Source organism: Mustelus asterias, chromosome 13 (genome assembly GCF_964213995.1).
Source record: "Mustelus asterias chromosome 13, sMusAst1.hap1.1, whole genome shotgun sequence".
Classification (NCBI taxonomy): domain Eukaryota; kingdom Metazoa; phylum Chordata; class Chondrichthyes; order Carcharhiniformes; family Triakidae; genus Mustelus; species Mustelus asterias.
In genome coordinates this window covers 161,434-188,812 of record NC_135813.1, presented here as the reverse complement: position 1 = coordinate 188,812, position 27,379 = coordinate 161,434, and the positions used below count along the sequence as shown (strand labels likewise).

The 27,379-nt window shown below is 45.8% G+C and overlaps 1 protein-coding gene across 1 annotated transcript in view; it reads left to right on the top strand.

Moving 5' to 3' along the window:
• agpat2 (1-acylglycerol-3-phosphate O-acyltransferase 2 (lysophosphatidic acid acyltransferase, beta)) overlaps window positions 1-27,379 on the top strand; it is a 68,355-nt gene that overhangs the window by 16,806 nt on the left and 24,170 nt on the right. Inside the window, exons 2-3 of the mRNA XM_078226149.1 lie at window positions 2,370-2,503; window positions 25,556-25,731. Of these exons, the coding sequence (XP_078082275.1) occupies window positions 2,370-2,503; window positions 25,556-25,731 (310 nt within the window). The remainder of the gene's footprint in view (window positions 1-2,369; window positions 2,504-25,555; window positions 25,732-27,379) is intronic.

Below are 27,379 nucleotides of genomic sequence, written 5' to 3'. Positions count from 1 at the left end.
TGTCGATGATCCAGCATGTCTTGCAGAGGTTGCTGCAGCAGGGTTATGTGGTGTCGTGGTCACTGTTCTCCTGAAGGCTGGGTAGTTTACTGCGTACAATGGTCTGAGGTTGCGCGGTTGTTTGAAGGCAAGTAATGGGGGTGTAGGGATGGCCTTGGCGAGATGTTCATCTTCATCAATGATATGTTGAAGGCTCCAGAGAAGATGTCGTATCTTCTCCGCTCTGGGGAAGTACTGGACGACGAAGGGTACTCTCCGCTGTGTCCCGTGTTTGTCTTCTGAGGAAGTCTGTGCAGTTTTTCACTGTGGCGTGTTGGAACTGTTGATCGATGAGTTGAGTGCCATATCCTGTTCTTACGAGGGCGTCTTTCAGGTCTGTAAGTGTCTGTTGCGATCCTCCTCATCTGAGCAGAACCTGTGTATACGGAGGGTTTGTCCATAGAGGATGGCTTCTTTAACGTGTTTAGGGTGGAAGTGGTTGGGGTGTGGAATGGACTGCCTGCTGTGATAGTGGAGTCAGACACTTTAGGAACTTTCAAGCGGTTATTGGATAGGCACATGGAGCACACCAGAATGATTGGGAGTGGGATAGCTTGATCTTGGTTTCGGACAAAGCTTGGCACAACATCGAGGGCCGAAGGGCCAGTACTGTGATGTACTGTTCTATGTTCCAAGTGGAGCATCGTGAGGTTATCTGTGGGCTTGTGGCACAATGAAATGCTGAGGTGACTGTCCTTGATGGAGATGCATGAATGCAACCGATTCCGGAGAGTAGTCCATGGTGTGTCTGATGGTGGGATGGAACGTGTTGATATCATCATGTAGTTGTTTCAGTTTGCCATGAGTCCAAATGAAGAAAATGTCATCAATGTATCTAGTGTATAGCGTCGGTTGAAGGTCCTGTGCAGTGAAGAAGTCTTGTCCGAACCTGTGCATGAAGATGTTGGCATATTGAGGTGCGAATTTGGTCCCCATGGCTGTTCCGTGTGTCTGGATGAAGAACTGGTTGTTGAAGGTGAAGACATTGTGGTCCAGGACGAAGCAGATGAGTTGTAGAATTGCCTCTGGAGATTGGCAGTTGTCGGTGTTGAGTGCTGAGGCAGTTGCAGCAATGCCATTGTCGTGGGGGTGCTGGTGTAGAGTGCCGAGACATCTATTGTGACGAGGAGTGTTCCTGGTTCAACTGCTCCATGGTTGCTGGGTTTCTGTAAGAAGTCCGTAGTATCGCGACAGAAGCTGGGGGGGGGGTTCTTTGTACAATGGGTTTCAGGATGCCCTTGACGTAGCCGGAGAGGTTCTCTCACAGGGTCCCATTGCCTGATACGATGGGACGGCCGGGTGTGTTGGCCTTGTGTATCTTCGGGAGACATTAGAAATCTCCAACACGAGGATACGTAGGATGAGAGCACGGAGGGTACTCTGAAGGTCCAGATCAAAAGTCTTGATCAGTCTGTTGAGTTGATGGGTGTGTCCTTTGGTTGGATCTTCAGCCTCTGATCTTTGGGTAAGTGTTCTCCAAGGCGGCCTTCATGACAACACAGAATCGCTGAGCAGAAACTGATAGCCAAGTTCCGCACACGTGAGGATGGCCTCAACTGGGACGTTGGGTTCATATCACACTATCTGTAACTCCCACGACTTGCCTGGATTTGCAAAATCTCACTAACTGTCGTTGCTGGAGACAATTCACATCTATTTAACCTGTGCTTAACTCTCTCTCCACTCGCATTGTCTGCACCTATAAAGACTTGATTACCTGTAAAGACTCGCATTCCAACCATTATCTTGTAACTGAGTTTGTGTCTCTATATGCCCTGTTTGCGAATAGAACTCTTCACTCACCTGATGAAAGGGCAACGCTCCGAAAGCTCGTGCTACCAAATAAACCTGTTGGACTTTAACCTGGTGTTGTGAGACTGCTTACATAGTCTGTTCTGTGAGACCTTGTTGAAAACCTTCTGAAAGTCTAAATAAACCACATCCACTGGTTCTTGTTCTTGTGTATTCAGCCCTTGTGCTGGTTCCACCATTCAACAAGATCATGGCTGATCAGATCTTGCCCTCATCTCCAATTTCCTGCCTGTTCCTATAACCCTTGAATTACCTATAATTCAGGAACATATACAAAGCCATTTATAAATTTTTAATTAGCTGCCAAAGCATTAATGAGTTTATGCCTTTCCCTAAAAAATAGTTAATTGGACTAAGGGTTACCTGCTGTGTAACTGTAGAGAAATTTATCAAGGAGGGTTTGCATGCTAATTATAGAATTTGTTCGGGGCGACCCTCCGATCTGATTATTTGACGTATCAATTTCTCCACGTTCCATTTCTTTTAACCACATTTCTTGCTTTATGTTTTTGTTCTAGATTAGTCCGTAGTGTGTTGCAACACATCAAGAATTTGTATGGAATTAAACTAGAAGTGAAGGGATTGGAAAATCTGGATGCCAAGGGTCCATATGTCATCATCTCCAATCACCAGAGCTCTCTGGATCTGATGGGTAAGGATGAGCCTTGCCAGTGAGTCGCCTACTTGCTCTGTGTGTATACAAAGAATAGTACAGCTCAGGAACAGGCTCGTCGGCCTTCCAAGTCTGTGCCGACACAGTTGCCTCTCTAATTAAATATTTCCTTGCCTCAACGTGGTCCTATTCCCTACCTATTCATGTATCTATCCAGATGCCTCTTGAACGTTGTTATAGAATCTGCTTCCACCACCACCTCCGGCAGTGCGTTCCAGGATTCACCACTCTCTCTGTGAAAAACTTGCCCCTTACATCTCTTTTAAACTTCCCCCACTCACTCAACCTCTGGCCCCGAGTAATTGACCCTCTGACCCTGGGAAAAAGGCTCTGACTACCCGTCCTGTCCAAGCCTGTAATAATCTTGTAAACCTCTATCAGGTCCCTCCTCATCCTCCGACACTCCAATGAAAACAATCCAAGTTTGTTCAACCTTTCTTCAGAGTCCATATCCTCCAAACCAGGCAACATCCTGGTAAGTTTAAGTTATAAAGAGAGGTTGGATAGGCTTGGGTTGTTTTCTGTGGAGCAGAGACCAGTGAGGTGTACAGGATTATGAGGGGCATGGACAGAGTGGATAAGGAGCAGCTGTTCCCCTTAGTTGAAGGACCAGTTACGAGGGGACACAAGTTAAAAGTGAGGGGTGGGATGTTTAGGGGGAATTTGAGGAAAAACTCTTTTACTCGGAGGGTGTTGATGGTCTGGAATGCACTGCCTGGAAGGGTGGTGGAGACAGGATGCCTCACATCCTTTTAAAAAGTACCTGGATAACTACTTGGCATGCCATAACATTCAAGGCTATAGGCCAAGTGCTGGCAAGTGGGATTAGGTGGGCAGGTCAGGGCCTTTCATGCGTTGTTGCAAACCCGATGGGCCGAAGGACCTCTTCTGTGATTCTATAAACCTCTTCTGCACCCTTTCCAATGCATCAACATCCTTCCGGTAGTGTGGTGAACAGAATTGTACACAATACTCCAAATGCAGCTTTAACCAAAGTCTGATACAGCTGCAACATGATTTTCCAATTTCTATTCTCAACGTCCCGACCGATGAAGGCCAGCATGCCATCCGCCTTCTTGACCACCTTGTCCACCTGAGTTGCCACCTTCAGGGAACTGTAGATCTGCACGCCTCGATCCCTCTGTATGCTAATATTTCTAAGGGCCCTACCATTTACAGTATACTTTCCTTCTGCAGTAGACCTTTCAAATCGCATCACTTCAATTTATCCGGGTTAAATTCCATCTGCCATCTTTCGACCCAGGTCTCCAGCTGATTATATCCTGCTGTATCCTCTGACAATCCTTCTCACTATCCGCTACTCCCCCAATTTTTGTATCATCTGCAAATTTACTAATCAGATCACCTGCATTTTCCTCCCAATCATTTCTATATATTACAAACAACCGAGGCTCCAGCACTGATCCTTGTGGAACACCACTTGTCACAGACCTCCAGTTAGAAAAGCACCCTTCCACTGCTACTCTCTGCTTTCTGTGCCCAAGCCAGTTTTGTATCCATCTTACCAGCTCACCTCGGATCCCATATGACTTCACCTTCTGTATCAGCCTGCCATGAGGAACCTTATCAAAGGCTTTACTAAAGTCCATGTATACAACATCCACTGCCCTGCCCTGGTCAATTTTTCTTGTCACTTTTCAAAGAACTCACTCAAGTTTGTGAGCCATGACCTCCCCTTCACAAAACCATGCTGCCTTTCGCTAATCCTATTCTCTTCCAGATGTGAGTACATCCTGTCCCTAAGAATCTTCTCCAATAATTTCCCCACCACTGATGTAAGACTCAGGCCTGTAATTTCCAGATTGTCTCTTCTGCCCTTCTTAAACAGAGGAACAATGTTAGCAACTCTCGCATGTGACGAAAGTGGATACAAAGGTTTTGGCCAAGGCCTCAGCAATTTCTTCCCTTGCCTCTCTCAGTATTCTGGGCTAGACCCTATCTGGTCCTAGGGACTTAATGTTTTTCAAAATCTCCGATACCATCTCCCATTTTATCTCAACATGTCCAAGAATGTCAACATCCTCCTTTCTATGCTCACCATCCACCACATCCTTCTCCTTTTTCAATACTAATGCAATGTACTCGTTAAGGACCTCACCCACCTCATCTGGCTCCACATACAAACTCCTTCCAATCTCCTTGAGTGGACCCACCCTTTCCTTAGCTCCCTCTTCCTCCTTGCATATGCATAAAAAGCCTTGGGATTCTTCTTAATCCTGCCTGCCGAGGACATTTCACGGCCCCTTTTTGCCCTCCTAAGTCCCTGTTTAAGCTCTTTGCTGCTTTCTTTGTATTTCTCAAGAGCCTTCTCCGCTTTCAATTTCCTGAAATTTATGTATGCCTCCTCTTTCACTAAGCTCACAATCTTTCTTGTCATCTAGGGTTCCCAAATCTTGCCGTCTTTATCCTTCCTTTTTACAGGGACATACTTGTCCTGAATTGTTAACAACTGACTTTTAAAAGACTCCCACCTATTGGATGTGGATTTATCTTCAAACAGCCACCTCCAGTCTATATTCCCTAGCTCCTGCCTAATACTTTTGTAGTTAGCCTTCCCCCAGTTTAGTACTTTCACTCTGGGACTACGCCTATCCTTTTCTACAAGTATCTTGAAACTTATAGAATTGTGATCACTGTTCCCAAAATAGTTCCCCACTGAGACATCAATCACCTGTCCGGGCCCGTTTCCCAGAACCAGGTCTAAGATAGCCCCTTCCCGAGTTGGACTATCTATATATTGCCTCAAGAAGCTCTCTTGGACACACTGAACAAACTCTGCCCCGTCCAAGCCCCTGGCACTAAAGGAATCCCAGTCTGTGTTGGGGAAGTTAAAATCGCCCACCACAACAACCCTGTTGTTTTTACATCTTCCCATAATCTGCTGACATCCGTTCCTCCACTTCACACTGGCTGTTGGGAGGTCTGTATGGTGGTGTTAGTTGGATTTTGTGATGATTCGGGTCATAATGACCTTTGGCTGCAATGAAGATTCCCTCCGTCACTGTCTTTGGCATTTTAACTATTGGTCCTTCATCAGATGTAAAGCTGAGCTTGCAGGTTGTTGAGTTTTAGATGTATTGTAGTTAAGCCCAATCCCCTCCTTGCTGCATAGAACTCCAGGAGCCTGAAGAACTACAATAAGTTCCCACTTAACATTGTCAATGTTTAGCCAGAATGTCAGTCTTAGAATAGGGACTATATAGCCATTAATAGAACCATAGAACCATAGAAAATTACAGCTCAGAAACAGGCCTTTTGGACCTTCTTGTCTGTGCCGAATCATTTTTTGCCTAGTCCCACTGACCTGCACTTGGACCTTATGTTAGAATGTTAGAACATTCGCAAAAACAAGTTTCCATCAGGTGTCCTAACCATAGAGTTTTGCATCACAGAAAGAGGCCCTTTGACCCATGTCTGCGCTGGCCATCAAGCACCTATCCCAATCCCATTTTCGAGCATCTGGTCCATAGCCTTGCATACCATGGTATTTTTAGCACTGATCTAAATGCTTCTTAAATGTTGTGAGGGTTCCCATCTCCACCACCCTTTCTGGCAGAAAGTTCTAGATTACCACCAGCCTCTGGTAGGGGGAAAGACAGGACTGGCTACTCAACATTCCAGGGTATAGGATCTTTAGGTGCAACAGAGGATGGTGTAAAAAGGGAGGTGGTGAAACAATATTAATTAAGGAGTCAATTACTGCAATAAGGAGAGATGATATCTTGGCAGGGTCTTCAAATGAGGCTTTGTGGGTAGAACATATGAACCTGTAAGGGGCAGCCACATTCCTGGGAGGGGGTGGATTTCTTGAAATGTATCCAGGGAGTCTTTTGTATCAATATTTTGTATCAATATCCCAACAAGGGATGGAGCAGTGCTGGAATCTAGGGAACAAAGCCAGACAAGTATTTAATGTGGCACTGAGGAAGCATTTTAGCAATAGTGACCACAACACAGTACGGCTCAAGTTTGTTATGGCCAAAGTCCAAAGAGGGCAATTCAGCTGTGGCCCTAGGGGAATATAGGAAGTGCAAGATGGAACTTAAGAAAGCAATTATGAGTGCAAAAAGGGGCATGCAAAAAGACTTGTGAACAGGATTAGAGAAAATCCTGAGATATTTTATTCATTAAGGGGAAGAGATTAATCAGGGAAAGAATAGGGCCCATTGGAGACCAATGGGGCAATCTGAGTGTGAAACCGCAGGGCATTGGAAAGATGTTGGTCTTCACTCTGGAGAAGGAGAACATAGGTACAGAATTTGGAAAAGGGGACTGAGGACCTTGCACAGGTTGGCATTGGAAATGAGGAGTGTTGGGTTAGGGTCTTAAAAACGGACAAATCTCGAGATCCTGATGAACTGCATCCCAGGCTGCTGTGGGAGGCAAGGCAGGAAATTGCAGGGGCTCTGACACAAATATTTAATTTCTCTCCGACCACGATGAACCAGGAAATTGCAGACCGGTGAGTTTCACGTCAGTGGTAGGGAAACTACTGGAGAAAATTCTGAAGGAAAGAATTAATCTCCACTTGGAATGGCATGTGTTAATTAGGGAGAGTCAGCATGGCTTTGTCAGAGGGAGGTCATGCCTAACAAATTTGATAATTTTTTGAAAATGTAACAATATGTGAATGAGGGAAGTTCAGTTGATGTAGTTTATATGGACTTTAGCAAAGCTTTTGATAAGGTCCCACATGAGAGACTGACTGAGAAGATTGAAACGAATGGAATTTGGGGAAATGTGGCAAGATGGATCCAAAACTGGATTAGTAATAGGACACAAAGGGTGGCGGCAGAAGGCTGTTCAAGTGACTGGAGGCCGGTGTCCAATGGCACAAGGTTCAGCGCTGCAACGCTTATTGTTTGTTATATATGTAAGTGATATAAATGATGTAGGGGGAATGAAAAGCAAGTTTGCAGGTGACACCACGATTGGTAGGGTGGTTAATAGTGAAGAATCGTGGGCCGAAGGGCCTGTTCTGTGCTGTACTGTTCTAAGAAGAATGTAGCTTATAGGAAGATACAGATAGGTCAATCAGATGGGCAGAGCAGTGGCAGATGGCATTTAACCCTGATAAGTGTGAGGTGATGCACTTTGGAAGAAGTAACAAGACAAGGGAATATTTAATGAATGGCAGGACACTAAGAAGTTCAGAAGAACAGAGATCTTGGAGTACTTATTCACAGATCCCTGAAGGCGGCAGAGCACGTTGTAAAAAATTTATTAGTGTCACAATGTAATGTATTTGCATGGATAGAAGATTGGTTAACTAACAGAAAGCAAAGAGTGGGGGTAAATGGGTGTTTTTCTGGTTGGCGATCAGTGACTAGTGGTGTGCCTCAGGGATCAGTATTGGGACCGCAATTGTTTACGATTTATCATAGAATCATAGAAACCCTACAGTGCAGAAGGAGGCCATTCGGCCCAACGAGTCTGCACCGACCACAATCCCACCCAGGCCCTACCCCCACATATTTACCCGCTAATCCCACTAACCTACGCATCTCAGGACTCTAAGGGGCAATTTTTAACCTGGCCAATCAACCTAGCCCGCACATCTTTGGACTGTGGGAGGAAACCGGAGCACCCGGAGGAAACCCACGCAGACACGAGGAGAATGTGCAAACTCCACACAGACAGTGACCCGAGCCGGGAATCGAACCCAGGACCCTGGAGCTGTGAAGCAGCAGTGCTAACCACTGTGCTACTGTGCTAACCACTGTGCTAACCACTGTGCTACCGTGCCATAGATGATTTGGAGTTGGGGACCAAGTGTAATGTCAAAATTCGCAGATGACACTAAGACGAGTGGCAGAGCAAAGTGTGCAGAGGATACTGAAAGTCTGCAAAGGGATATCGATAGTCTGTGAGTGGGCGAGGGTCTGGCAGATGGAGTACAATGTTGGTAAATGTGAGGTCACCCATTTTGGTAGGAATAACAGCAAAACGGACTATTATTGAAATGGTAAAAAATTGCAGCTTGCTGCTGTGCAGAGGGACCTGGGTGTCCTTGTGCAGGAATCTCAAGGAGTTGGTTTGCAGGTGCAGCAGGTAATTAAGGCAAATGGAATTTGTCCTTCATTGCTAGAGGGATGGAGTTTAAAAACAGCGAGGTTATGTTGCAGCTGTATAGGGTGCTGGTGAGGCCACACCTGGAGTACTGTGTACAGTTTTGGTCTCCTTACTTGAGAAAGGATATACTGGCACTGGAGGGGGTGCAGAGGAGATTCACTAGGTTGATTCTGGAGTTGACTTATGAGGAGAGACTGAGTAGACTGGGGCTTTACTCATTGGAATTCAGAAGAATGAGGGGAGATCTTATAGAAACATAAGATTATGAAGGGAATAGACAAGATAGAAGCAGGGAATTTGTTTCCACTGGCGGGTGAAACTAGAACTAGGGGGCGTGGCTTCAAAATAAGGGGGAGCAGATTTAGGACTGAGTTGAGGAGGAGCTTCACACACAGGGTTATGAATCTGGAATTCCCTGCCCAGTGAAGCAGTTGAGGCTACCTCATTGAATGTTTTTCAAGGCAAGAATAGAATAATTTTTGTACAGTAAAGGAATTAAGGGTTATGGTGAGCGGGTGGGTAAATGGAGCTGAATCCACAAAAAGATCAGCCATGATCTTATTGAATGGCGGAGCAGGCTCGAGGGGCTAGATGGCCTACTCCTCTTAGTTCTTATGTTCTAATGTCACAAGTAGGCTTACATTAACATTGCAATTAAGTTACTGTGAAAATCCCCAAGTTGCCACACTTTGGTGCCTGTTTGGGTATACTGAGGTGGAATTTAGCATGGTCAATGCACCTAACCAGCACGTCTTTTGGGCTCTGTGAGGAAACCGGAGTACCTGGAGGAAACTCTCACAGACACGAGGAGAACATGCAGACTCCGCACAGACAGTGACCCAAGCCGGGAATTGAACCCGGGTCCCTGGAGCGGTGAGGCCACCGCACCGCCATGTGAATAGGATAATTAAGAAAGCATATGGGACACTTGCTTTAATCAGTTGTGGTATAGAGTATAAGAGCAAGAAGGTGATGTTGGAGCTATAATGTTGTTTAAGTCACAGCTAGAGTACTATGTGCAGTTCTGGTCGTAGAATCCCTACAGTGTTCCTGGTCACCTCACTATAGGAAGGATGTGGTGGCACTCAAGGGGGTACAGAGTAGATTCACCAGGATGTTGCCTCCAGCCTTGTCTTACCCCCTTGAAATTTAATACATCTGCATTTCCTCTGACTTGATTATTTTACTGTGTAGTGCTCTGCCTTTATCCTGCAAATAGTCTGTGTCTCCTCCCCCTGCCACACAGTCCTTGTGGCGATGAAGTCCCGCCTTCAAATTGAGGATATCCTCCTTTGTGTTGTGTAGAACTATCACCGTGCCAAATGGGATAGACATCGCACAGATCTAGCAACCCGAAACTGGCCATCAACAGCAGTGGAATTGTACTACAGCACAATCTGTAACCTCATGGCCCGGCATATCCCCCACTCTACCATTATCATCAAGCCAGGGGATCAACCCTAGTTCAATGCCAGGAACAGCACCAGGCACACCTTAAAAAATGAGGTGTCAACCTAGTGAAGCTACCCAGCAGTACTACTTATATGCCAAACAGCAAGTAGTAGACAGAGCTAAGTGATCCCACAACCAACGGATCACGTGGACTGCAGTGTTTCAAGAAGGCAGCTCACCACCACCTTCTCATGGGCAACTAGGCTAGGGATGGGTAAGAAATGCTGGCCAGCCAGCAACGCCCATGTCCCACAAAAGAATTTTAAAAAATCTCTCGTCCTTCACTGTTGCTGGGTCAAAACCCTGAACTCCGTCCCTAACAACGCTATGGGTGTACCTACATCACATGGACTGCAGCGGGTTCGCCACCACCTTCTTGAGGCAATATATGCTGGCTTAGCCAGGGCGCCCACATCAATTTATGAATTTATAAAAGGTTTTTTTTCTGATGAAAGTCTTCGCTAAAGCTTTTGCATTGGTTGCAATGGGAAAATATGATTTGCTTAATAATGTTTCACAGATTAGAATTTTTTGGGAACACAACTACAATGTTAAATAAGAAATTACAGTATAGAATGATTACAGTACAGAAAGGGGCCATTCATCAGCCAGGTCTGAAAGTGTAAGTTACCTCACTCCCCCAGCCTTTTGTCGTAGCTCTACAATTTAATTATTTTCTGGTGCTTATTCACTTCTCTATTTTAAAGTCCTGTATATATCTGTCTCAAATTTTCCGGCAGGGCATTCCAGATCCTAGCTGCCTGCGTAAAATAAGTTTTTCCTTCTGCCTTTATTAATTCCTTTGCAAACCACCTTAAATCAGTATCCTTTAGTTCTTAACCCTTCTGCCAATGGGAGCAATTTCTCTCTACTTATTCTGTCTAGACTTCTTCCTGATATTGAACACCTCTATCAAATCTCCACTCAGTCTTTAAGGAGGTGGTTAGCACTTTAAGATAGCTAGTACTGCTGCCTCACTGAACCAGTGACCTGGGTTCAATTGTGGTCTTGAGTGACTGTGAAGTTTGCACGTTCTCCCTGTGTCTGCGTGGGTTTCCCCCACAGTGCAAAGATGTGCAGGTTAGGTAGATTGGCCATGCTAAAATTGCCTCTTCATGTCCCAAGATGTGTAAATTAGAGGGATTAGTGGGGTAAATAATGGGGTCATTTGTCTACCTTAATGCTTTTTAATTTACCTAAAACTTACTCCCTCATAATGATACTTGTTCTAAAGGGTTTACACACCCCTCCAAGACACCATCAATTGACATGTCCCTTTCCTTTGTGAATGCCGATGTAAAGTACTCATTAAGGATCTCACCCACTTCCTTTAGTTCTACATATAATTTCCCTCCTTTGTCCTTAAGTGGATCAACTCTTTCTCTAGCCACCTCTTGTTCCTAATATATGTATAAAATGCCTTATCCTATCTATCTACCCTGTCACCTTCAAGGATCTGTGGATATGCACTCCAAGATCCTCCTGATCGTCACATTCCAGGCTCCGACCATTCATAGTGTAATCTTTTGCCTTGTTAGCCCTCCCCAAGTGCATTACCTCACTTTTCTGGGCTAGAACAGTGGAGCACAGGGACAGTCCCTTCGACCCACCAAGACTGCTCTTGAATTCCATTTTCCACTGCTCTGCCCACCTGACCAGTCCAATGATACCCTCCTGCAGTCTACAGCCATCCTTCTCACTATTTACCACCCTACCAATTTTCATGTTATCCATGAACTTTTTAATCATACGCCCTACATTTAAGACCAAATCATTAATGTATGCCACATATAGCAAGGGCCCCAACACCGAGCCTCGCAGAACTCCATGGGAACAGACTTTCAGTCACAAACATCCCCTTTTTGTCTGTCAGACAATTTTGGATCCAGTGTGCCATTTTGCCCTGGATTCCTTGGGCTCTTACTTTCTTGACCAGTCTGCCCTGAGGGACCTTCTCAAAGGCCTTGCTAAAGTTTATATAGACCACATCAAATACATTACCATCATCAAAGAATTTGATTTAAACGTGACAAAACCGGTGAGTCTAACCTCAGTGGTTGGTAAGCTGATGTAGAAGATCCTGAGGGACAAGATTTATGAGCATTTAGAGAGGTTTAGTATGCTCAAGAATACTCAGCATGGCTTTGTCAAAGGCAGATCGTGCCTTACGAGCCTGGTGGAGTTCTTCGAAAATGTGACTAAACACATTGACGAAGGGAAAGCGGTAGATGCGGTTTATATGGATTTTAGTAAGGCGTTCGATAAGGTCCCCCATGCAAGGCTTCTCGAAAAAGTGAGAGGGCATGGGATCCAAGGGGCTGCTGCCCTGTGGATCCAGAACTAGCTTGCCCAAAGGAGGCAGAGAGTGGGTATAGATGGGTCTTTTTCTAAATGGAGGTCGGTCACCAGTGGTGTGCCCCAGGGATCTGTTCTGGGACCCTTGCTGTTTGTCATTTTCATAAATGACCTGGATGAGGAAGTGGAGGGATGGGTTGGTAAGTTTGTCAACGACACGAAGGTTGGTGGGGTTGTGGATAGTCTGGAGGGATGTCAGAAGTTACAGAGGGACATAGATAGGATGCAAGACTTGGCGGAGAAGTGGCAGATGGACTTCAACCCAGATAAATGCGTAGTGGTCCATTTTAGCAGGTCAAATGGGATGAAGGAGTACAATATAAAGGGAAAGACTGTTAGTACTGTAGAGGATCAGAAGGACCTTGGGGTCCGGGTCCATAGGACTCTCAAATCGGCCCCGCAGGTGGAGGAGGTGGTTAAGAAGGCGTATGGTGGGCTGGCCCTTATCAATCGAGGGATTGAGTTTAGGAGTCTGGGGATAATGATGCAGCTATATAAGACTCTCGTCAGACCCCACTTGGAGTATTGTGCTCAGTTCTGGTCACCTCATTACAGGAAGGATGTGGAAAAGATTGAAAGGGTGCAGAGGAGATTTACAAGGATGTTGCCTGGATTGAGTGGCATGCCTTATGAGGATTGGCTGAGGGAGCTCGGTCTTTTCTCCTTGGAGTGACGTAGGATGAGAGGAGACCTGATAGAGGTATATAAGATGTTGAGAGGCATAGATCGGGTGGACTCTCGGAGGCTTTTTCCCAGGGTGGAAATGGCTGCTACGAGAGGACACAGGTTTAAGGTGCTGGGGGGTAGGTACAGGGGAAATGTTAGAGGGAAGTTTTTCACAGAGGGTGGTGGGCGAGTGGAATCGGCTGCCATCAGTGGTGGTGGAGGCAAACTCAATAGGGTCTTTTAAGAGACTCCTGGATGAGTACATGGGACTTAATAGGATGGAGGGTTATAGGTAGGCCTAAAAGGTAGGGATATGTTCGGCACAACTTGTGGGGCTGAAGGGCCTGTTTTGTGCTGTAGTTTTTCTATGTTTCTATGACCTTCCCTTAACAATCCCACGCTGAATAACCCTGATTAATCCATGTCTATACAAGTGCAGATATATTCTGTTCCTCAGAATTCTTTCCAGTAACTTCACAAGCCTTGCTTCACAACCGAGGTTAGACTGACTGGCCTATCATTTCCTGGTCTATCTCTACCTCCTTTCTTTGATAATGGGACAATGTTAGCAGTCCTCCAGTCCTCTGGCATTTCACCTGTGGCAAGAGAAAATTTGAAAATTACTGCAGGTATCCCTGATATCTCCTCCTTTGCCTCCCTCAACAGCCTGGGATAAGTCCCATCCAGACCTGCGGATTTATCCATTTTAAGATTGGTAAACCTGCCAGTACCACCTCTTTCCCCTAGTATTTCACAGTCCTCCACCCTGATGTCTGCACCTATCCTCTTCCGTTGTGAAGACCGTTGCAAGGTATTTATTGAGGACAGTACCCACGTCTTCCGGGTACGTACACACACTTTCTATGTAGTCCCTAATTGGCTCTACTCTTTCCCTAGTTATTCTCTTGCTTTTTAGATATTTAAAAAACCTTTTTGGGTTTCGCCTTTTATGCTACCTACCGAAGCTTTTTCATGTACTCTCAGCTTTCCTCATTTCCTTTTTAAGTTTTCCCCCCACTTTCTATACTCCTCCGGGGACTCTGCTGTATTGAGCCCTCGGTACCTGCCAGAATCCTCTCTTTATTTTCTTAATCCAGACCTTTATGTCCCTTGATATCCAGGGTTCTGGTCTTGGTCCTATTCTGTGTCTTTCAGGAGCATGTTTGCCCTGTATCTTGCTGTCTCCTCCTTGACGGCCTCCCAGTGCTTCTAATGGTGTTTGAAGTCAAAGATCAGACATGATCGCATTAAATAGTGGAGCAGATTAGAAGGGCTGAATGGCCTACTACTCCTATTCCTTCTGTTCTTGACAGTTAGGAAGCTGTGGTTAGGCCTTAACCAGAGTATTGTGTCCAGTTCTGGTCAGCATTTTTTAGGAAGGATGGGAGGGTCCGTGAGGAGATTTACCAGAATGGTTCCACGGATGAGGGAATTTAGTGACACAGGTTGGAGAAGCTGGGATTGTTGTCCCTGAAGCAAAAGAGATTGAAGAGAGATTTGATAGAGGTGTATAGGATTATGGCAGGTTTTCATAAGCTAAACAAAGGAAAGCTGTTCTTGCCTGATTATACAAAGACTTGGGGTCCCACAGATTTAAGATTTTGAACCACAGATGTCGCGAGGATATAAAGAAGAACTTTTCTCACAACAAGTGATAGCCTGGAACCCTCTTTCCAGGAGGATGGTGTTTGCAGAGACTTTGAAAGGAAATTGCGTAGGCATTTGATAAACTTGCAAGGCAATGTGAGTGGAGCTTGGGGATGAGACTGACTGGATTGCTCTAATCAGAATGGACCTGATGGCTGAATGGCAGGCTTCTGTACAGTAATGGCTGACTCTGTAATTCCTCTTAACATTCTCAGATGCATAAGAACATAAGAAATAGGAGCAGGAGTAAGCCATCTAGCCCCTCGAGCCTGCCTGCCATTCAATAAGATCATGGCTGATCTGAAGTGAATCAGTTCCACTTACCCGCCTGCTCCCCATAACCCTTAATTCCCCTACCGATCAGAAATCCATCTATCCGTGACTTAAACATATTCAACGAGGTAGCCTCCATCACTTCAGTGAGCAGAGAATTCCAGAGATTCACCACCCTCTGAGAGAAGAAGTTCCTCCTCAACTCTGTCCTAAACTGACCCCCCTTTATTTTGAGGCTGTGCCCTCTAGTTCTGGTTTCCTTTCTAAGTGGAAAGAATCTCATTGTTCCACAGGAGCAGGCTGAGGGTAAGGCAGTGTGTTTGTGCTTGTGATTTATTTATTTATTTTTCAGTTAAATTTGTGTAAAAAAATCGGAGGTTTTTTTAAAATCCAAAACAGGAAGTAGGCCCAGGAGAAGCCTGCGAAGGTTTTTGGAGGGTTTAAAAGCAGGCCACACTTTTGAGCGGGCAGCGTCGGGAGCAGGCAGTGGAGTGAGCAGGGAGTAGAGTGTGAGCTGTAAGGGCTTTGGCTCACAGGGCTTCAGGGGAAAGGGCGATAGCGGGGTACGTTTTTTTTTTCTCTTCCCCATTCCTCTAAAGGAAAAGGGTAGCTATGAATGATAGGCCAGTTTGTTGTTTTCGGTGTGGGATGTGGGAGTTCCCGGAAACACCTAGCTGCCCGGAGGTTCACATTTGAGCCAGGTGCGTGGAACTGCAGCTCCTGAGGGACCACGTCAGGGAACTGGAGCAGCGGCTTGATGACCTTAGTCTAGTCAGGGAGAATGCGAGACAAATAGACATGAGTTATAGGCAAGTAGTTACACCGGGGCCTCGGGGAAGACACGTGGGTTACAGTTAGGAGGAGTAAAAGTCATAAGGGTAACGTACCAGAGAGTACTCCAGTGGCTGTCCAGGGCTCGGCGACAGGTGTGAGAGGTCTGAGCAATTAGTGATGGGGTCACCTGTGGTTGTCCCCCTCCAAAACAGGTATATTGTTTTGGATAGTGTGGAGGAGGATGACTCTCCACGGCTAAGCCACAGTGATCAGGTCACTGACACACAGTCGGGCTCTGTGGTCCGGAAAGGAAAGAGAGGAATTAGGAGAGCAATAGTGGTGGGGGACGCATCAGTTAGAGACACGGACAGGCAATTCTGTGGGTGCGAACTGGACTCCAGGATGGTAGTCTGCCTACCTGGGGCTGGGGTACTGGATGTCTCAGAGCGGATAAGAGGCATATTAAAAGGGGAGGATAAAGAAGCGGATGTCATTGCACACATTGGTGCAAATGACGTACATGGGAAGAGCAGGGGGATCCTACGAGAGCAATTCAGGGAGTTGGGAAATAGGCTAAAAAGTAGGGCCTCCAGGGTGGCAATCTCTGGGCTGCTCCCAATGCCTAGGGCCAGTGAGGCTAGGAATAGGGAGATAGTACAATTGAACGCTTGGCTGAAGGACTGGTCCAGGAGGGAGGGATTCATATTCCTGGATCACTGGGAAGTTTTCAAGAGTGGAGGGCAAGGACGGGTCACAACTAAATTGGAAGGGCACGAATATCCTGGCTGGGAGTTTTGCTAGTGCACTTCGGGTGGGTTTAAACTAATATGGCAGGGGGGTGGGGATCAAAAGATTATGTCTACAAGTGTAGAGGCTGGGGACGAGCTTGGGGCCAGGACAAGGCTGGCAAAGAAGAAGAGCACTCTGGGGGAGGATGACCTCACTGGGCCTGGAGGTCTGGAGTGCATCTACTTCAATGCAAGGAACGTAGCAGGTACGACAGACAAATGTAGGGCCTTAATGCTTACGAGGAATTTGGATGTGGTTGCGGTGACAGAGACTTGATTGAAAGAGGGACAGGACTGGCAGCTGAATATTCCGGGGTACAAGTGTTTTAGGCGAGACAGAGGAGGGGCCAAAAGAGGTGGGGGAGTAGCAGCATTAGTTAAAGAACATATTACAGCGGTGCAGAGGGAGGACAATTCAGAGGGGTCATGTAACGAGTCACTGTGGGTGGAGCTCAGAAACAGGAAGGGCGCAGTCACTATGTTGGGGGTATACTACAGGCCCCCCAACAGCCCAAGGGAAGTGGAAGAACGGATATGTCAGGAGATAATGGATAGGTGCAGGAAAAATAGGGTTGTTGTAGTGGGAGGCTTCAATTTCCCTGGTATAGACTGGAAATCGCGTAGGGCTGGGAATCTGAATGGGGAGGCATTTGTAAAATGTGTACAGGAAGGTTCTTTGGAACAATATGTAGATAGCCCAACTAGAGAGGGGGCTATACTGGACCTAGTACTGGGGAATGAACCCAGTCAGGTCTTCAAAGTTTTGGTAGGGGAACATGTGGCAAATAGTGACCACAATTCTGTTAGCTTTAGGATAGTGATGGAAAGGGATGAGTGGTGTCCCAAGGGTAAGGTGTTGGATTGGGGGAAGGCTAACTTTAGTGGGATTAGGCAGAAATTGGCAGCTGTTGATTAGGAGAGGCTGTTTGAGGGTAAATCCACATCTGGCATGTTGGAGTCTTTTGAGGAACAGTTGTTAGGGCTGCAGGATAGGCATGTGCCTGTTTAAAAAAGGATAGGAAGGGTAGGATTCGAGAACCGTGGATAACCAGGGAAATTGAGGGATTGGTCAAAAAGAAAAGAGTGGCGCACGTTATGTCCAGGCAGCTAAAAACGGAGGGAGCTCTGGAGGAATACAAAGAAAGTAGGAAAGAACTCAAACGAGGAATTAAAAGGGCAGGAAGGGGTCACGAAATGTCCTTGGCAGACAGGATTAAGGAGAATCCCAAGGCATTTAGAGCCCAAAGAAGTTGGGGAGATCCTAAATGAATACTTTGCGTCGGTATTCACAAAGGAGAGGGATGTGTTGATTGGGAGTGTCTCGGAGGGGAATGTTGACCCGTTAGCGAAAAGCTCCATTACAAGGGAGGAAGTGTTAGGTTTTTTAGGGAATATAAAGACTGAGAAATCCCCAGGGCCTGATGGAATCTATCCCAGGCTGCTCAGGGAGATGAGAGTTGAAATCGCTGGGCCTCTGACGCAAATCTTTGTCTCGTCACTGGACACAGGTGAGGTCCCAGAGGATTTGAGGATAGCTAATGTGGTCCCATTATTTAAGAAAGGTAGGAAGGATAACCCGGGAAATTAAAGGCTGGTGAGCTTGACGTCCGTGGTCGGGAAGTTGTTGGAGAGGATTCTTAGAGATAGGATGTATGCGCATTTAGAAAGGAATAAACTCATTAACGATAGTCAGCATGGTTTTGTGAGAGGGAGGTCATGCCTCACTAACCTGGTGGAGTTTTTTGAAGAAGTGACTAGAATGGTTGACGAGGGAAGGGCCGTGGATGTCGTCTATATGGACTTTAGTAAAGCGTTTGACAAAGTCCCTCATGGTAGGTTGGTGCAAAAGGTTGGATCTCATGGGATAAAGGGGGAGGTGGCTAGATGGGTGGAGAACTGGCTTGGTCACAGAAGACAGAGGGTGGTAGTGGAAGGGTCTTTTTCCGGCTGGATGCCTGTGACTAGTGGTGTTCCGCAGGGCTCTGTATTGGGACCTCTGCTGTTTGTGATTTATATAAACGATCTGGAAGAAGGTGTAACTGGGGTGACCAGTAAGTTTGCGGACGACACGAAAATGGCTGGACTTGCAGATAGTGAGGAACGTTGTCAGAGGCTACAGAAGGATATTGATAGGCTGGAAATCTGGGCAAAGAAATGGCAGATGGAGTTCAATCCAGATAAATGCGAAGTGATGCATTTTGGTAGAACTAACGTAGGGGGGAACTATACGATAAATAGCAGAACAATAAAGGGTGTAGATATGCAGAGGGACCTGGGTGTGCAAGTCCACAGATCCTTGAAGGTGACGGCACAGGTGGAGAAGGCAGTGAAGAAGGCATATGGCATGCTTGCCTTTATAGGACGGGGCGTAGAGTATAAAAGTTGGGGTCTGATGTTGCAGTTGTATAGAACGTTGGTTCGGCCGCATTTGGAATATTGCGCCCAGTTCTGGTCGCCACACTACCGGAAGGACGTGGAGGCTTTGGAGAGAGTGCAGAGGAGGTTTACCAGGATGTTGCTTGGTATGGAAGGGCTTAGTTATGAGGAGAGATTGGGTAAACTGGGGTTGTTCTCACTGGAAAGACGGAGGATGAGGGGTGACCTAATAGAGGTGTATAAAATTATGAAAGGCATAGATAGGATGAACGGTGGGAAGCTTTTTCCCAGGTCGGTGGTGACGTTCACGAGGGGTCATAGGTTCAAGGTGAGGCGGGGGGAGGTTTAACATGGATATCAGAGGGACGTATTTTACACAGAGGGTGGTGGGGGCCTGGAATGCGCTGCCGGGCAAGGTGGTGGAGGCGGACACACTGGGAACGTTTAAGACTTATCTAGATAGCCACATGAATGGAGTGGGAATGGAGGGATACAAAAGAATGGTCTAGTTTGGACCAGGGAGCGGCGCGAGCTTGGAGGGCCGAAGGGCCTGTTCCTGTGCTGTATTGTTCTTTGTTTTAATCTCTCCACTTCTACCCTATCCAGCCCCTTCATTATCTTATATGTCTTTATAAGATCACTCCTCAGCCTTCTAAACTCCAACGAGTACAAACCTAATCTGCTCAATCTAGAACATAGAACATTACAGCGCAGTACAGGCCCTTGATGATGCGCCGACCAGTGGAACCAATCTAAAGCCCCTCTAATCTACACTATTCCAATATCATCCATATGTTTATCCAATAACCATTTGAATGCCCTTAATGTTGACGAACCCACTACTGCTGCAGGCAGGGCATTCCATGCCCTTACTACTCTCTGAGTAAAGAACCTACCTCTAACATCTGTCCTATATCTCTCACCCCTCAATTTAAAGCTATGTTCCCTCGTGCTAGCCATCACCATCCGAGGAAAAAGGCTCTCACTATCCACCCTATCTAATCCTCTGATCATCTTGTATGCCTCTATTAAGTCACCTCTTAACCTTCTCTCTAACGAAAACAACCTCAAGCCCCTCAGCCTTTCCTCATACGATTTTCCCACCATACCAGGCAACATCCTGGTAAATCTCCTCTGCACCCTTTCCAACACTTCCACATCTTTCCTATAATGCGGCGACCAGAACTGTACGCAATACTCCAAATGTGCCCGCACCAGAGTTTTGTACAGTTGCAGCATGACCTCCTGGCTCCGAAACTCAATCCCTCTTCCAATAAAAGCTAACACACCGTATGCCTTCTTAACAACCCTATCAACCTGGGTGCTAACTTTCAGGGATCTATGCACATGGACACCCAGATCCCTCTGTTCATCCACACTACCAAGTATTTTACCATTAGCCCAGTACTCTGTATTCCTGTTACTCCTTCCAAAGTGAATCATCTCACACTTTTCCGCATTAAACTCCATTTGCCACCTCTCAGCCCAGCTCTGCAGCTTATCTATGTCCCTCTGTAACCTGCCACTTCCCTCCGCACTGTCTACAACTCCACCGACTTTAGTGTCATCCGCAAATTTACTAATCCATCCTTCCACGCCCTCATCCAGGTCATTAATAAAAATGACAAACAGCAGTGGCCCCAAAACAGATCCTTGCGGTACACCACTAGTAACTGAACTCCAGGATGAATATTTCCCATCAACCACCACCCTCTGTTTTCTTACAGCTAGCCAATTCCTGATCCAAACCACTAAATCACCCTCAATCCCATGTGTCCGTATTTTCTGCAAAAGCTTACCATGGGGAACCTTATCAAACGCTTTGCTGAAATCCATATACACCACATCAACCGCTTTACCCTCATCCACCTCTTTGGTCACCTTCTCAAAGAACTCAATAAGGTTTGTGAGGCACGACCTACCCTTCACAAAACTGTGCTGACTATCCCTAATCAAATTATTCCTTTCTCAGTGATTATAAATCCTATCTCTTATAATCCTTTCCAATACTTTGCCCACAACAGAAGTAAGGCTCACCGGTCTATAATTACCAGGGTTGTCCCTACTCCCCTTCTTGAACAAGGGGACAACATTTGCTATCCTCCAGTCTTCTGGCACTGTTCCTGTAGACAATGACGACACGAAGCTCAAAGCCAAAGGCTCTGCAATCTCCTCTCTAGCCTCCCAGAGAACCCTAGGATAAATCTCTCCTCATAATCTACACCCCTCATATCCGGTATCAACCTGGTGAAGCTTCTCTGCACTCCCTCCAAGGCCAATGCATCCTTTCACATCCCATCTGGCCTGAGTGAGTTACCAATTTTAAATACAACCAGTCTTTCTAAAACTTCCTCTATCTATTTTAGCCCATTCAGTATCTCAACTGCCTCCTCTTTCGTTATAACTTTGGCAGCACCTTCCTTGACAAAGGTATTTTCAGAGGATTTACTTAGCATTTCAGTCAGAACCTCTGTCTCCGTGTGTAAATTCCTTTATTGATCCTGAATCGACCTCCACCCCTCCTCTTACTATTTTACTATTTGTATGCTTATTAGGAGACTTTTGGATTCCCTTTTAAGTTAGCTGCCTGTTTCTTCTTATGATCCTTCATTGACTCTTGGATTTCCTTCTGGCTTCTTCTTTGAATTTTCTTGCTTGAATTTGGTTGCTTCTTATATTACCAACTTTTTTCTGTTGCCTCTTTCAGTCTTGTCATTTAGGGAGCTCTGGATTTAGTTGTCCTATCTTTTTCCCTGTGGGAATTGTTAAGGACCAGATCAGAAGCTCAAGATATTTGATGAAATTTTGCATTTGATTTTGGCATTAGGATGAGCATAAGGTGTTTCACTCCAGGTGTGATTCATTTGACCCACTAGGAAGCTTTTATCAAAACAAACTTTATTTAAGAACAGTTAGAATATAACAAAGAATTAGCATGGCTTTTACCAATTAAAATATTTAAACATGACAAAATATAATTCTTAATAGCTAGCTATCTGTAGCGTTCAATTTAGCAGTATTTCCTCCTCCTCTCTCCCCCCCCCCCCCCCCCCTTGCCCCCAACCCTATAGGACCAATTAGCACAGAAACCAAAGATGCTTACATAGATATTTTGACACCTCTGGAGAGCGATCCAGCCAGACACTTGTCTTCTAGTTTTCATGCAGCAACTTCCAGAGAGAGCTCCACCACCAAACAGTAAAATCTCCGAGAGAAAGGCTTATTTCTTGGCAGATTCCAGTCTTCACTTCAGACAGAGCAAGAGATACAGAGAAAGCAACCTCTAAAAATCCAAAAAGCAGACTGCGCTTGAGTTCAATGTGAAAGCCTAGTTGTACCCAGTCTTATGATTTTACCTGTATCTGCAGAGAAATGAGGGATTAGAATCGTGTACCAGCTGATGCGTAACATGGATATTGGGCTGAATGATCTACTATGCTGCAATATATATGATTGAGGCTTATTTATTTCCTATTGTACAATGCAGGACTAACATCCTGGCGGGGAAATTTGCTAGAGCCACTCAGGAGGGTTTAAACTAGTTTGGCAGGGGGAAGGGATCCAAAGCAGTAGGGAGACAGAAGAAAAGGTTGAGGCCAGCACAGAAGTTAGAGAGCACATTAAATAGTAAAGGCAGTGTCAGTAATCAGATCAGGCAAAAGCAAGACAGGGAGCAAAGGAAGTCCAGATTAAACTGCATTTATTTCAATGCAAGAGGCCTGACGGGCAAGGCAGATGAACTCTGCATGGATCGGTACGTGGGACTGGTATACTACAGCAATTACTAGAAACATGGCTAAGGGAGGGACAGGACTGGCAGTTCAATGTTTCAGGGGACAGATGCTATAGGAGAGATAGAACAGGAGGTAAGAGAGGAGGGGTAGTTGCACTTTTGATAAGGGAAAACATCACGGTAGGACTGAGGGGGGATATATCCGAGGGTTTGGCCACTGAGTCTATATGGGTAGAGCTGAGAAATAAGGGGGAAATCACTTTGATAGGCCCCCAAATAGTCAGTGGGAAATTGAGGAGCAAATATGTAAGGAGATTACAGATAGCTCCAAGAAAAATAGGGTGGTAATATTAGGGGATTTTCCCAGCATTGACTGGGACAGCCATAGTATTTGAGTTGGATGGAGAGAAATTTGTTGAGTATATTCAGGAGGAATTTCTCATTCAGTATGTGGATGGCCCGACTAGAGAGGGGGCAAAACTTGACCTCCTCTTGGGAAATAAGGAAGGGCAGGTGACAGAAGTGTTAGTGAGGGATCACTTTGGGACCAGTGACCATGATTCCATTAGTTTTAAGATAGCTATGGAGAATGATAGGTCAGGTCCAAAAGTTAAAATTCTAAATTGGGACAAGGCCAATTCTGATGGTATCAGGCAGGAACTTTCAAAAGTTAATTGGGGGAGTCTGGGAAGGCAAAGGGACGTCTCGTAAGTGGAAGGCTATCAAAAGTGTGTTAACCAGGGTTCAGGGTAAGCACATTCCTCTTGGAGTGAAGGACAAGATTGGTAGAAGGAGGGAACCCTAGATGACTCGAGATATTGAGGCCCTGGACAAGAAGGAGGCACATGACATGCATAGGTAGGTGGGATCAAGTGAATCCCTTGAAGAGTATAGGGGGTGTAGGTGTAGAGTTAAGAGAGAAATCAGAAAGGCAAAAAGGGGTCACGAGATTGTTTTGGCAGATAAGGTAAAGGAGAACCCAAAGAGCTTCTACAACTACATCAAGGGCAGAAAGGGAGAGAGTAGGGCCTCTTAAAGATCAACAACGTTATCTATGTGTGGATCCACAAGAGATGGGTGTGATCCTAAATGAATAGTTCTCATCAGTATTTACTGTTGAGAAAAGCATGGATGTTAGGGAACTTGGGGAAATAAATAGTGATGTCTTGAGGAGTGTACATATTACAGAGAAGGCGGAGCTGGATGTCTTAAAGCGCATCAAGGCAGATAAATCCCCGGGACCTGATGAAGTGTATCACAGGACGTTGTGGGAGATTAGGGAGGAAATTGTAGGTCCCCAGCAGAGATGTTTGAATCATCGACAGTCACAGGTGAGGTGTCTGAAGATTGGAGGGTGGCCATTGCTGTGCCTTTGTTTAAAAAGGACTGCAGGGAAAAGCCTGGGAACTACAGGCCAGTGAGCCTCACATTTGTGGTGGGTAAGTTGTTTGAAGGTATTTTGAGAGACAGGATCTACAGGCATTTAGAGATGCAAGGACTGATTAGGGACAGTCAGCTCGACTTCGTGAGTGGGAAATCATGTCTGTCAAATTTGATTGAGGTTTTTGAAGGGGTAACCAAGAAGGTAGATGAGGGCAGTGCAGTTGATATCTACATGGACTTTAGCAAGGCCTTTGACAAGGTACCGCATGGTAGGTTGTTGCATAAGGTTAAATCTCACAGGATCCAGGGTGAGGTAGCTAAATGGATACAAAATTGGCTTGATGACAGAAGCCAGAGGGTGGTTGTAGAGAGTTGTTTTTCAAACTGGAGGCCTGTGACCAGTGGTGTGCCTCAGGGATCAGTGCTGGGTCCACTGTTATTTGTCATTTATATTAGTGATTTGGATGAGAATACTGGAGGCATGGTTAGTAAGTTTGCAGATGACACCAAGATTGGTGGCATAGTGGACAGTGAAGAAGGTTATCTCGGATTGCAATGGGATCTTGATGAATTGGGCCAGTGGGCTGACGAATGGCAGATGGAGTTTAATTTAGATAAATGCGAGGTGATGCATTTTGGTAGATCAAATCGGGGCAGCACTTACTCAGTTAATGGTAGGGCGTTGGGGACAGTTACAGAACAAAGAGCTCGCGGGGTACATGTTCATAGCTCCTTGAAAGTGCAGTGAAGGAGGACAGAGTGGTGAAGAAGGCATTCAGCATGCTTGGTTTCATTGGTCAGAACAGTTGGGACATCTTGTTGAAGTTGTACAAGACATTGGTAATGCCACACTTGGAATACTGTGTACAGTTCTGGTCACCCTATTATAGAAAGGATATTATTAAAATAGAAAGAGTGCAGAAAAGATTTACTAGGATGCTACCGGGACTTGATGGTTTGAGTTATAAGAGGCTGGATAGACTGGGGCTTTTTTCTCTGGAGCGTAGAGAGCTGAGGGGTGATCTTATAGAGGTCGATAAAATAATGAGGGGCACAGATCAGTTAGATAGTCAATATATTTTCCCAAAGGTTAGGGTTAACCCTAATGCAGAGTCTAAAACTAGAGAGCATAGGTTTAAGGTGAGAGGGGAGAGATACAAAAGGGTCCAGAGGGGCACATTTTTCACACACATGGTGGTGAGTGTCTGGAACAAGCTGCCAGAGGTAGTAGTAGAGGCGGGTACAATTTTATCTTTTAAAAAGCATTTAGATAGTTACATGGGTAAGATGGGTATAGAGGGATAATGGCCAAATGCGGGCAATTGGGACTAGCTTTGGGGTTTTAAAAAAAGGCAGCATGGACAAGTTGGGCCAAAGGGCCTGTTTCCATGCTGTAAACCTCGATGACTATGACTGTGTGCCAGCTGCCCTCTCCTCCTATCCATTTTTTTAATATGAGGAAATCATTGTGATAGCGGTCTCATTTTGCAGGTATGATGGAGATCCTCCCTGATCGTTGTGTTGCGATTGCAAAGAAAGAGCTGATGTATGCTGGCACAGTGGGGTTGGTGTGCTGGCTTGCTGGCATCATCTTCATCAACCGGCAGAAAAAAACTGATGCCAAAAGCGTGATGACCGAGGCTGCTCAGACCATGCTGAAAGAGAATGTGAGTAAATAAGATCACTGGTTAAAGCGTCTGAACCTGTATCAATCTTCCTGATTCTGAATATATAGTGAGAGCCAATACAAGCAAAATGAACCTGTTTCAAATTGAAATTGCGCAGTTAGTATCCAATGAACAATTTACAGATGTGAAGTAAATCTTTGGACTTCAACTAGGTCATCAGCACAACGAATGCTGCAGAATAAATTCCAAATCGCTGATTTACAGCTAAAGAAACTCAAACAGATATAAGGAACCATTCTATTTAAAAATGCTTTTTGCTTATGTTTGCAACTTGTTTGACTGCAATGTCATTGGTAGGAGTAGGCCACTCAGCCCACCCTGCCATCCAACCAGATAGGACTGATCTACTGCAACACCATCTTCCCTCACTATCCTTGTATCCCACCCTCTAACTGAAGAATTTCCTGCTTAACTTAATGCGTGGCTGATGGATTGGAGCAGGGGTCAGGGATTCAGGTTCCTGGATCATTGGGACCTCTTTAGGGGCAGGTGCGACCTGTACAAAAAGAACAGGTTTCACTTAAATCCCAGGGGGACCAATATCCTGGCGGGAAGGTTTGCTAAGGCTATGGGGGAGTGTTTAAACTAGAACGGTTGGGGGGTGGGAATCAAAATGAGGTGACTGAGAGAGAGGAGGTTAGCTTAAAAATAAAAGAGGCTTGTAGACAGTGTCACAGGGAGGATAGGCTGGTGACGGAGAAGGGGAGCGCTCAGACCAAAGGGTTGAGATGTGTGTATTTTAACGCAAGGAGTGTAGTGAATAAAATGGATGAGTTTAGAGCGTGGATCACTACTTGGAAGTGTGATGTGGTGGCCATTACAGAGACTTGGTTATCTCAGGGACAGGACTGGATACTTCAAGTGCTGGGTTTCAGATGTTTCAGGAGGGACAGGGAAGGAGGCAAAAGAGGCGGGGGAGTGGCACTGTTGATCAGGGATAGTGTCACGGCTGTAGAAAAGATGGACGCCACAGAGGGATTGTCTATGGAATCTCTGTGGGTGGAGGTTCGCAACAGGAAGGGGTCAATAACTTTACTGGGTGTTTTCTATAGGCCGCCCAATAGTAGCAGGGATGTGGAGGAGCAGATTGGGAAGCAGATCCTGGAGAGATGTGATAATAACAGAGTGGTCGTGATGGGAGATTTTAATTTCCCAAATATCGATTGGAATATCCCGAGGGTAAGGGGTTTAGATGGGGAGGAGTTTGTTAGGTGTGTTCAGGAGGGCTTCCTGACACAGTATGTGGATAAGCCTACAAGAGGAGAGGCTGTACTTGATTTGGTATTAGGGAATGAACCTGGGCAGGTGTCAGATCTCTCAATGGGAGAGCATTTTGGGGATAGTGATCCTAACTCTATCTCCTTTACATTAGCATTGGAGAGAATCATAGAAACCCTACAGTGCAGAAACAGGCCATTTGGCCCATCGAGTCTGCACCGACCACAATCCCACCCAAGGCCCCATATCCCTACATATTTACCCAATAATCTCTCTAACCTACGCATCTCAGGACACTAATGGGCAATTTTAGCCTGGCCAATCAACCTAACCCACACATCTTTGGACTGTGGGAGGAAAGTGTTGCTCGGGCTGCAGTAGAGTGTGACAGTTGGTGTCTCAGTGAGGG